The following is a 12,896-nucleotide window of genomic DNA, read 5'->3' as shown; positions in this document are numbered from 1 at the left end:
TTAGAACAGAAGAGGCTGAGGGTGACTTAACAGAGGTGTACAAAATTATGAGGGCCTTGACAGAGTAGACAGGAAGGGCCTGTTGCCCCTAGCAGAGAGGTCAATTACCAGAGGGCACAGATTTAAGGTGATTGGTAGAAGGATTAGAGGGAACATGAGGAAAAACTTTTTCACCCAGAGGGTGGTCGGTATCTGAAGTTCACTGCCAGGAATGGTGGTGGAGGCAGAAACCCTCAACTCTTTTAAAAGGTACCTGGACATGCACCTGAAGTGCTGTAACCTTCAAGGCTATGGACTAGGTGCTGGAAGGTGGGATTAGATTGGACGACTAGTTTTTTCGGCCGGCACAGACACAATGGGCTGAACGGCCTCCTTCAGTGCCATAATTTTTCTATGGTTCTATAGTTGTATAGTTCTAAGTTCTCTGAGAACTTCACCTAAAAAGAGTAAAGACTGTGCTACTCTATAGGAGTCACCAGGAGAAATGGAGTGCTTGGCCTTCATTTTGCTAGCGGTCCCTCTTGGTCAGCAGAAGGAATGGGAAGAGGACATGAGGTCAGGTAGAGTGCGCCAGCTGCTGCAAGAAAGGGGTATAGGTCGGTATGTACAGGATATCTCTCATCAGCTGTACCTGCTTCATTAGGACCTCCAGTGCCACAACTAAGAACTCGTACGCATTCTCAACCAATCTTTTGAGTTATTCTGAAACGTGCCAGTATGTGTCAGGCAGCGCACTCCATACCTTCAATGGAAGTGGGTGTGTACACCCCATATATGCTTCACAAAAGACATGTCCAATCAGCACTCAAGTGCCAAACCTGTCAGTGTCTGCATTAGCACCTCCAGATCAGTTCAAAATATGGCAATCAGCAATTAGAACCAAAATTGTCTGCTAAAAGCAGACTTTCAAAAAGGCGTGTCTTATTAGCACAACGGCCACTTAATGCCTGTTTTCATCCTTTCCCCAAAATAACCCCTATAGTCTCTTAAAGAATGAGGTATTAAATATTTAAAAGGTATTAAATATCTTTTAAAGGAGATTGAATAAATATTGTACTCACCCAGCATTGTTAACAACAATATCTGAAAGAAAGAAAACAGTCTGGTTTAAAACGGTTGACCACAATAACGTGGGAGGCTATTTGTAAAAGTAAATAATAATCAATACCTGAACTTTATATTAATACTTCTGAATTTTTTATAAAATTATTTCAAAATGAAGTAACAAGGACACAGCCCTAAATCCTTGTCTCAATAATATCCCACGACATGCAGATTTGGAAAATTGTGCAATTTGATTGGACTGCTTGGCTACCTTTTAGAGCGTCCAAAAATCAACAAAAAAATTCTAGATCCTTTTTTCCACCATTTTCCCTCAGCAACTGGAATTTCTAATGTCCAAAATAAGGTTTTAAACTCAAGACATATGAAAAACTACATATCTCACATTAACATGATTAAACTTTTGTGGGTTTTAGCAGTTCACTATTGCTTTTACATGAAGGTCACAAGCATCTCTCAAAAGCCTGGGTTTGATGTTAACATTTTGACAAAGCTTTCACTCAACTTCAAGGAGATGCCACACTCCAAACAGGCAGTTGCTCACAGTTTTTCACTGTGTACCAGTAGGATCTGTTTACTGCAAGTGAAATGCCATTTGATTTACTTCTTCCAGATAATGCCAAAATACAGAATGCAGAGAAAAGAAATCCAGTTAATGTTTACATATTAATTATCTACTGCTGAAATTTAGGGAAGAAAAAGAGGCAGTGTGAAGAGGAAAGTTATAAGGCAGAAGATGATTGCACAGATAGCATGGAACAAGGTCATGGAGGATTTGAGAAGGATTAAATTTAATACAAAGCGGGTGACAGGTGAGCAGCACTTAATGTAAAACAGGTTAAAGGCATTTTCATTTTGGGCACGTTGAAGATTGTGGATAGTAGTGTACAGGTGGTCAGAAATTAGTGCATTGGCCGAAACAAGACTAGAGGTGATAAAAGCTTGGATAAGAGTTTCAATGATGGATTGGCTGAGGTAGGGCAAAGACAATAAATGCGCAATTAGAAACAGGCAGTCTTGATGACAATGTGCAAAACTGCCCAGGTATGTCCTGTCCACAAAAGGCAGGATAAACCAAATCTGGCCAATTACTGCCCAATATACTCTCAATCAACAGAAAAGTGATGGAAGGCATCATTGATAGTGCTATCGAGCAGCACTTACACAGCAATAATCTGCTCCCCGATGCTCAGTTTGAGTTCCAACAGTGCCACTCGGCTCCAGACTTCATTACAACCTTGATCGAAATGTGAATAGAAGGGCTGATTTCCAGAGGTGAGGAGAGCGTGACTGCCCTTGACATCAAGGCAGTATTTGACTTAGTGCGACATCAAGGAGCCCTAGCAAAATGAGAATCGAGGAAAACTCCCCACTGGCTAGAGTAATACCTAGCACAAAGGAAGATGGGTGCAGTTGTTGGAGGCCAATCATCTCAGCCCCAGGACATCGATGCAAAAGCTCCTTAGAGCAGTGTCCAAGGCCCAACCATGTTCAGCTGCTTCATCCATGACCTTCCCTCCAACATAGAAACATAGAAAAATAGGAGTAGGCCATTCGGCCCTTGAAGCCTGCTCTGCCTTTCAATACAATCATGGCTGATCATCTAAACTCAGTAGCCTGTTCCCACTTTCTCCCAGTATCCCTTGATCCAATTAGCCCCAAGAACTATATGCAACTCTTTCTTGAATATATTTAATGATTTGACCTCAACTGCTTTCCGTGGTAGAGAATTCCACAGGTTCATCACTCTCTGGGTGAAGAAATCTCGCCTCATCTCAGTCCTAAATGGCTTACCTCTTTCCTAGACTGTGACCCCTGGTCCTGGACTCCCCCACCATCGGGAACATCCTTCCTGCATCTAGTAAAGGTCAGAGGTGGGGATGTCCGCTTTGACTGAAGTGCTTAGTTTCATTCACAACGCCTCAGATACTGAAGTAATCTGTGCTCGCATGCAAGACCTGGACAACCATTTGCACCACACAAGTGCCAAGCAATGACCATCTCCAACAGGAGAGAATCTAACCATCTCCCCTTGGCATTCAATGGCATTGCTGAATTCCACCACCATCAACATCCTAGGGCTCACCACTGACCAGAAACTTAACAGGACCAACCATATAAATACTGTGTCTACAAAAGCAGGTCAAAGGCTGGGAATTCTGCAGCAAATAACGCACTTCAATACCCCAAAGCCTGTCCAACTACAAGGCACAAGTCAGGAGTGTGATTGAAAACTCCCCATTTAGCTGAATGAGTGCAGCTCCAACAACACTTAACAAGCTCGACACCATCCAGGAAAAAGCAGCCCGCTTGATTGGTACCTGAATCCACTACCTTAAGCATTCACTCCCTCCACCACCAGCACATGTAGATGCTAGACACTGCTATCACCAAGATGAACTGCAGCAACTCACCAAGACCCCTTCGAAAGCACCTTCCACACCTCGACCTCTACCACCTAGAAGAACAAGGGCAGCAGATACACAGGACCACCAGCACCTGCAAGTTACCCTCCAAGTCACACACCATCCTAACTTGGAAATAGATTGCTTTTCCTTCATTGTTTCTCGGTTAAAATCCTGGAACTCCCTCACCAATAGCAATGTGGGTGTACCTACACCACATGGACTGCAACAGTTCAAGGTGGCAGGCAGCTCACCACCACCTACTCCAAGACAATAAATGCTGGCCTTGCCAGCAATGCCCACATCCCCTTTACAAATAAAAAATAATGTGGGGTTTACATCTTAGCTCAGGGTCAAAAAGACACCAAAGTTTCACAATCTGCAAAAGGGGGCAAGGAAGGGAGATGGAATGAGCGGAAAGGGACACGACCTTTTGGTAGGAACCAAAAACGATGACTTTGCCCTTCAAGTTGGAAGAAACTGTGGCTCATCTATGACTTGATGTCAAAAAGGCAGGCTGACAGTATGGAGGAAATCATGGGGTCAAGAGAAGTGATGGAAAGGTAGAGTTAGGTGATATGTGTATGCATGAGATCAGGCACAAGAAAGCCTCAGGAAAGAGCTACAAATCAACCACTACCACTGACAATACTGAAATACATAACAGGATCAGCTCATTCAACCTCTTCTGTCTGTTCTGCGATTCAATTAGATCACGTCTGATCTGTACCTCAACATTTAACTTTGATCCATATATCTAATAAAATTCTGTCAATCTCAGTCTTGAAAATTTCAACAAACAGCATCCACAACCTTTTGAGCACATAATTCTGTATTTCCACTCACCTTTGTTTCGTGATTTTCACTCTTAAATGGCCTTTTAAGATTATGCCCCCAGTTCTGGATTTTCCTCACCAGGAAATAGTTTCTGTGTGTCAACTCTATCAAATTGTTTTATCAATTTAAACGCCTCAATTATTGTTCAACCTTCTAAACTCAGGAATACAAACTAAGTTTATGCAACCTGCCCAAATAATTTAATGTGTTCTGGTGAATCTGTCCCATACTCTCCAAGGCCAATATATCCATCCAGACAAGTGGTGCCCAAAACTGATAGAACTCCAGTTGGGGTCTGACCAGGGCTCTGTACATAGGAACTAATTACTTGCACCCCTTTGTTTTCCAAACCCCTTGAAAAAAAGACCAAAATCCCATTAACCTTCTTGATTACTTTTTGTACCTGTACATTAGCTTTAAGTGATGTGTACTTGAATACCCAAATCAATTTGCTTCTTCAATTCCTTGTCCCTTGCCATTAAGTAAAAACGCAACTAAACTTTCAAGTGGTTCATTTATCTATGTGTTATCAAATGACAATAATAAATTCTGAATTATTCTATCAGAAAAGAGATCAGAGGCCTGAAAAAGCAGGTCTGAGACCAGCATTATCAAGCCCACAGACAGCAGAGAGCCAGGTATCATTACCACACTTTTAAATACATGCTAGCCCAGACATGTGACCACCTAGCGGTTCAACAAGTTCCACCTCTAACATCAGAGTCCATCATGCTCAGAACAAAATTACCAGTTGTGAAATTCTCAAGCACACCAAGACAATCAGATGAAGGCCATACTTATAAAAATAGAGGCAAATCAAGTCTCATTTGTTTATATGCAATATATCAGGATATCAAAAAGCCTATTGTACAAGGAATTGGAACAGTGTTATGAAAGCGATTCTGTTTTTCGTTAAAAAATATTTTTTTTAAAGGAATTTATGCTCAAGTTGAATAAATAGTGGACCAGTTTTTTTAAAAAAAAGGAAGCCATCAAGAGGGCACGGAGGGAGCCGGATTGGCAACAGTGTTGCTGGTTGTCACATGGCTCGGGTTGGAGATGGAGCGGAAACCCTGGTAACAGGAACAGTAAAGTAACAAACGCTCCTTTGATTGGACAAGCCCAGTAGCAACAGAGAGCACCTGGAAGGGCAGAAAAACTGACAAGCTCTTTGGTTGTCAGTCAGTGTTTTACCTTCTGGAAGGAGATAAAGCTCGCTTTCTAGAAACTCCCAAGAAAAGACCCTACGATGTCCACTGTGTCGATTCGTCTTGTTTCCTGTATTTCAAGAAAGCCTGCTAAAAATTCTCAATGCCGCCTGAAAAGAACTGTTCTAAAGATTTCAGTCACCTGTCTCCATGTGCTCAGAGGTTAGACTATATGCCAGTTTGGAACAACATATCTCATCTACTGTTCCCTTCAAAAACAAGCAAGTAGTTAACCCAAAAGCTTTTCGTCTGTAACAGAGCTCTGATCTAAAAATCCATTTTAATCTTTTTTCAGTTAACCAATATATGTGTGCGCGCGTGCGTGTGAATGAGTGTGAAGGGACCAAGGTAAAAAGGGACTTTAAAATTTGGTTACGGTAGAAAGGGGACTTTTAAAATTTAATGTTGGATTTTTTTTAAATTTGATCTGTGTGATATTGTTTTACTTCATTACTATTTAAGACTTGTTTTACAGTAAACTATTAATTTTGTTGTTCAGTAAAGAAACCTGGTTAGAGTGTTCTATTTCAGGGAAAATAGTGTTCATGATTGACTGTTTCAGTAAGTGGGAAAAATTTAAAAACATGTTGGGACCTGTGGAGAAGTGGGATTGAATTAACAGTGCACTCCTCCCGCCTCGGTCGTAACAACAGGCATACAGAAACAGGATGATAAATGAAAAAGAACTTGCCCAAGCACAACCACAGGTTATGCAAAATGAATGACAACAGCTGAAAAAAAAATTCCACGGCTGATCAAGAGCGGGTAAACTGCGATTCACAATAATATCAGGCAGTATGAACAGAGTATTATCCTGAGACAATAGCAGAAACATGAAAAGTAGAAGCCTTTGAACTTCTGAATGATTGATCAATGAAGTGTGTAGCAATGCTTTCATCTCTAGGATTGGCCTCAATAGCCAGCAGCACATTCATCAAGATTGATACTTTCCCGAAAAAAACAATCTTTCAGTATAAAGGACTATTGCCACCAACGTTGCGATCAACTTGGAAATATATTGCCATTCCTTCATTGTCGCTGGGTCAAAATCCTGGAACTCCCTCCCGAACAGCACTGTGGGTGTGTCGACATTACAAGAACTGCAGCAGTTTAAGGCAGCTCGCCACCAACTTCTCAAGGATAATTATGGATGGCCAATAAATGATGGCCTTGCCAGCAACGCTCACATCCCATGAATGAATTTAAAAAATCTTGTCTTAGCACTTAAAAAAAATACCAACTTTATACAAAAATATATTCAAAAACATTCTTTACACAACAGAAGTTATTTTTCACCCAAGAAAATTTGAATGTTCATAAAAATTACATCCACAGCTGTCAAAATGTGGTACAGTGCAATACAGCACACCTATCTGAATGCAATATAATCTAATAATTTTAATCACAAATTAAAAAGGTATTCCTTATTTAAGTATTGCTACGACCAGGTGAGAAAGTGGTCTAGGGGTTCCCTCTCAGCCATTTTCTGGTTTGACTGCAACAGGGTTTAATTTTTTTTTTTAAAACACCATGTTTCTAGCTTCCCCTCAGTGGATCCTTGTTCACTGCTCTCCAATTATAACGGCAAAGAAATCAACCAGACAGGCTTTCGTAGATTTAAACAAGAAAGGTGTAAGTTTATTAATCTTAAAACTCTAATTTGGTTAAAACTACTGAAAATACGCAACGCAACCATGCTAGCATACATACGCGATAAACACACATGCATATGGAGACAGAAAAGGAGAAAGAATTGAGGGAAAAGGCCTGAAGAAATAGCTGGAGTTCATTTACTATCTTTTGAGTTCAATGTAAAGTCTTTAGTTGCAGTTAAATCTTGCCGTCTCATTGGGGCCCAGTGCACTCTTTCAAACTTGTTTTGATACTTTTCTGTCTTCTTAGTTCCTTCCATAGGTCCCTGTCTTTGCGTGAGAGGGAGAGAGAGAGAGAGAGAGAGAGGCCTTCCTTCTCTTTTGTCTTCAAATTGCAATCTGACTCAAACTGTTCTGTGAGCACAATTTAAAACCCCAAGTTGGCCAGCAGGTTAGACATGTGACTAACCCTTTATTTGGGACAACCGCTCCTGCAGTTTGTGGATTGTCCATCTTAGCAGACACCCTCAGTGGGAGGGTAGGGGGAGGGAAAGAGAATGAAACGCTGGCTTTTTACACATTCAATGTCTGGTGATCAAAATCCATTTGTGTTAATTGAATCAGGGAGCAGTTCCATTGCCTTCTCCAGGAACGTCTCTTAAAATGCATATGCTTCCAGCCATTGTCCTTTTAAAATGCAGGTACAGCCATACTTCAGTCTAGTAAGAGTTTGAAAATTAATGTTCCATATGACAAAATTAATATGCCTCATTCTTGGCAGGTGTGGTTTTCATCACTGTACTTAAAGACAGCAAATTTGAACAAAAAGGTTTTCTAAAATACTTCTGTCCTGAGAAGACATTTGTGACCAATAAATTCAAATGGTCAATAAAACTGTTCCTTTCATAGAATCGTACAGTACAGGTGGTGACAATTGGGCCCATTCTCCCTATGCCAGCTCTTTGAAAGAGCCATCCCAATAGTCTCACTCTCCTACTCTTTCCCCACAAGACAGCAAATTTTTCCTTTTTCCTTATTTACTCTATCAAAACCCTTCATGATTTTGAATACCTCTATCAAATCTCTCCTTGATATTCTCTGTTCTAAGATGATCAATCCAGTTTCTCGAAGTCACTCTAAGTAACTCGCATCTTTTATCCCCAGTACCATTCTGGTAAATCTTCTCTGTACCCTTGATACCCTTCCTAGAATGTGAGTCCAGAATTAGCCACAATACTCCACCTGGGACCTAACCAGTATTATATAAAGGTTTAGCATAACTTCTTTGCTTTTATACTCTATTCATAAAGCCAGGAATCCCATTGACACCGATTTAAAACAGGCTTTTCAACTTGTTCTGCCACCTTCAAATACTTGTGCACATACACCCCTAGCTCTCTCTGGTCCTGCATCCCCTTTAAAATTGTACCACGTAGTTTATATTGTCACTCTGTATTCTTACTACCAAAATGAATCACTTCGCACTTCTCTACATTAAATTTCATCTGTCATTTTTCTGCATACTTCTTCGTAAAGACTGTGACTAACCCCTTCAGTGTTTTGTCTCAGCTGCAAACTTTGAAATATGCCTGCATACCCAAGTCAAGATCTTTATATATCAAAAGCAGCAGTGGTCCCAACACCGAACCATGGGGGATATTGCTGCACACTTCCCTCCATTCTGAAAAATAACTTCAGTATGACTCTGTTTTCTGTCTCAGTCAATTTCCTACCACACTGCCACAGTTCCTTTATTCCCATGGACTTCAATTTTGCTAACAAGTCCAATAGGTGATACTTCATCAAACACCTTTTGAAAGTCCATATACATATCAACCACAAAACCTTCACCAAACCTCACCATTACGTCGAAAAATTCACTCAAATTAGTCAAACACTATTTGCCTTTCACAAATTTTCAGATCCTCTCGGGCCACAGGAGAGGTACCAGAGGATTGGAGGACAGCAAATGTGGTACCATTATTCAAGAAGGGTAGCAGGGATAAACCAGGTAATTACAGGCCGGTGAGTCTAACATCAGTGGTAGGAAAATTATTGGAAAAAATTCTGAGGGACAGGATTAATCTCCACTTGGAGAGGCAGGGATTAAATTAGGGATAGTCAGCACGGCTTATTTATTTATTTATTTAGAGATACAGCACTGAAACAGGTCCTTCGGCCCACCGAGTCTGTGCTGACCATCAACCACCCATTTATACTAATCCTACACTAATTCCATATTCCTACCACATCTGCACCTGTCCCTATATTTCCCTACCACCTACCTATACTAGGGGCAATTTATAATGGCCAATTTACCTATCAACCTGCAAGTCTTTGGCATGTGGGAGGAAACCGGAGGACCGGAGGAAACCCACGCAGACACAGGGAGAACTTACAAACTCCACACAGGCAGTACCCAGAATTGAACCCGGGTCGCTGGAGCTGTGAGGCTGCAGTGCTAACCACTGCGCCACCCCAGCACAGGGGGAGATCGTGTCTAACAAATTTGATTGAATTTTTCGAGGAGGTGACTAGAGGTGTAGATGAGGGTAAAGCAGTTGATGTAGTCTACATGGACTTCAGTAAGGCTTTTGATAAGGTCCCGCATGGGAGATTGATTCAGAAAGTAAAAGCCCATAGGATCCAGGGTAATTTGGCAAATTGGATTCAAAATTGGTTCAGTGGAAGCAGGCAGAGGGTGATGGTAGAGCGTTGTTTTTGTGAATGGAGGCCTATGACCAGTAGGATACCGCTGGGACCCTTACTGTTTGTAGTGTACATTAATAATTTAGACGTGAAAATAGGAGGCATGATCAGTAAGTTCACAGATGACACGAAAATCGGTGGTGTAGTAAATAGTGAGGAGAAAAGCCTTAGACTACAAGACGATATAGATGGGCTGGTAAGATGGGCGGAACAGTGGCAAATGGAGTTTAATCCTGAGAAGTGTAAGGTGATGCACTTTGAGAGGTCTAACAAGGCAATGGAATATACAATGGATGGTCAGACCCTAGGGAGTACAGAGGGTCAGAGGGACCTTGGGGTGCTTGTCCATAGATCACTGAAGGCAGCAGCACAGGTAGATAAGGCGGTTAGGAAGGCATACGGGATACTGCCTTTATTAGCAGAGACATAGAATATAAGAGCAGGGAGGTTATGATGGAGTTGTATAAAACGCTGGTTAGACCACAGCTAGAGTACTGTGTACAGTTCTGGGCACCACACTATAGGAAGGATGTGATTGCACTGAAGAGGATGCAGAGGAGGTTCACCAGGATGTTGCCTGGGCTGGAGCATTTCAGTTATGAAGACAGACTGGGTTATTTTCCTTGGAGCAGAGAAGGCTGAGGGGGGACCTGATTGAGGTATACAAAATTATGAGGGGCATTGATAGGATAGATAGGAAGAAACTTTTTCCCTTAGCGAAGGGGTCAATAACTAGGGGGCATAGATTTAAGGTAAGGGGCAGGAGGTTTAGAGGGGAGCTGAGGAAGAATGTTTTCACCCAGAGGGTGGTTGGAATCTGGAACACACTGCCTGAAGGGATGGTAGAGGCAGAAACACTCACGACTTTCAAGAAGTATTTAAATGAGTATTGAAATGCCATAACATACAAGGCTACGAGCCAAGCGCAGGGAAATAGGATTAGTTAAGACAGGTGCTTGATGGCGGCGCAAGCATGTTGGGCCGAAGGGCCTGTTTCTGTGCTGTAAAACTATGACTCTAAATCCATGGTGGCGTTCAAATATTAACACATATTTTTCCAAGTGCCAATTAATTTTGTCCCAGACTAATTTTTAAAAGTTTCCCCACCATTGATGTTAGGCTGATTGGCCTGTAATTGCTTATTTAGCCTTCTCTGCTTTCTTGAATAGAGTGTAAAATTTGTAATTCTCCATCTTCTATCACCACTCCCACCTGCAAGGAGAATTCAAAGATTGTGCCAGAGGCTCCACCCTTGCAGCAACCGAAGATGCAATCCATCTGAACCAAGTGAATTTTCTACTTTGAATACTGCCTCCTCTTTACCTATTTTTAGCCTAACCAATTACTCTACTACCTCCTCCTTTACTGAGAATTGACAGTACCCTCTTCTTCAGTGAAGCCAAATGCAAAATATTTATTTAGCACCTCAATCGTAGCTTTTGTCAGTGAGGAAGACACAAGGAGGCTGCAAAGGGATATAGACAGTTTCTGAGAGTGGAGAAGAACTCAACAGATGCAATATAATGTGGAGAAAGGTGAAGTTATCTGCTTTGATAGCAGAAACAGAAAAGCAATTTTGTTTTTAAAAAGGGAAAGACTGGGAAATTCTGGTATTCCCAGGGAACTGTGTGCCCTTGTATGCACGTTACAGAAAGTTAACATGCTGGTACAACAAGCAACTAGGAAAGCAAATGGCACGTTAGGTTTTATTACAAAGGGATTGGAGTACAATAGTAATGAAGTCTCATTGCAATTATATACGGCCTTGTTGTGACCAAGGAAGGGAGTACAAAGATTCACGAGACTGATTCCTGGGATGAAGGGGATTGTCCTATGAGAAATTCAGTAGACCAGGCCTATATTCCCTAGAGTTTAGAAGAATGAGGTGATCTCATTGAAACACAGAAAATTCTTAAGGGGCCTGACATAGTTGATGCTGAGAGGATAATTCCCCTGGCTGGGAAGTCTGGAACTAGGGGTCAGTGTCTCAGAATAAGAGGTTGGCCATTTAGGACTGAGATGAGGAGAAACTTATTCACTCAGAGGGTTATGAATCTTTGGAATTCTCTAGACCAGAGAACTGTGAATGCTCAGTCATCGATGTTTGGATACTAAGGAAATTAAGGAATATGGGGGATAGGGTAGGAAAGTGGAGTTGAGGTAGATGATCAGTCACAATCTTATTAAATGGTAGAGCTGGGTCAAACGGCCTATTATATTTCTTCCACATGTTCCTAAACGATGGTCCTTTTGGTCCCTAATCAACCCTACCCTTCTTTTGACTACCCTTTTACTATTTGTTTATAAAAGACTTTTGGATTCCCTCTTGTCACCCGCTAATCAATTCTCATACATTCACTTTGTCACTCTTATTTCCTTTCTCAGTACCCCCAAACATCTATAATCTTCTGAGCTCTCTACTGAATTATGAACCTAACATTTAACATAAGCTTTTTGTTTCTGTCTCATATTAATCTCTAAATCTTTAACCATCTAGTAAGCTCTAGCTTTGGATACCCTTCCTTTCCCCATCATAGCAATCTGTCTAGTCTGTACCATCCTCCTCTTTGAAAACCTTCCATTACTATTTTATCTGCCAATCTTTGATTACAATGCACCTCAGCCAGATCCCCCTTCAACTCATCAAAGTTATCCCTCCTCCAGTTGAATATTTTCACTTTTTTCCTTATCCTTTTCCATAACTACTCGAAACGTAATGCTATTATCACTATTTTCCAAATGGTCTCCCATTAAAACATATTCCATTCCCCCCACTTCATTCCCCAGAACTAGATCCAGCACGGTTTCCTTACTCATTGGGCTGGAAACATACTGATCAAGAAAGTGCTCCTGCACACATTTCAGGAATTCCTCTCCTCCTTTGCCCTTTGTACAGTTATTTTCTGAGTCTGAATTAGGATAACTAAAGTCCCCTATTATCAATACTCTAAAGTTCTATACCTTTCCCGAATACATTGTAGTCAGGATTATTAAGTGCCCATTCCTCCCCTTATTTCAGTCCGGTCTCCGTTATTGACAATATACCACATGGTACTTTTGTATCTGCAGCTCACCACCTTATT

The 12,896-nt window shown here is 41.3% G+C and overlaps 1 protein-coding gene across 2 annotated transcripts in view; it reads right to left on the bottom strand.

Moving 5' to 3' along the window:
• Positions 1-12,896, bottom strand: part of hsd17b4 (hydroxysteroid (17-beta) dehydrogenase 4) — a 220,068-nt gene that overhangs the window by 186,023 nt on the left and 21,149 nt on the right. For both annotated transcript variants that reach the window (XM_068029896.1, XM_068029897.1), the window contains exon 5: positions 1,062-1,083. In XM_068029896.1, the coding sequence (XP_067885997.1) occupies positions 1,062-1,083 (22 nt within the window). The remainder of the gene's footprint in view (positions 1-1,061; positions 1,084-12,896) is intronic.

This window comes from Heterodontus francisci, chromosome 4 (genome assembly GCF_036365525.1).
Source record: "Heterodontus francisci isolate sHetFra1 chromosome 4, sHetFra1.hap1, whole genome shotgun sequence".
In the NCBI taxonomy this organism is placed as follows: domain Eukaryota; kingdom Metazoa; phylum Chordata; class Chondrichthyes; order Heterodontiformes; family Heterodontidae; genus Heterodontus; species Heterodontus francisci.
Note: the sequence above shows the minus strand (reverse complement) of the source record. Positions and strands in the feature narration are given on the sequence as shown.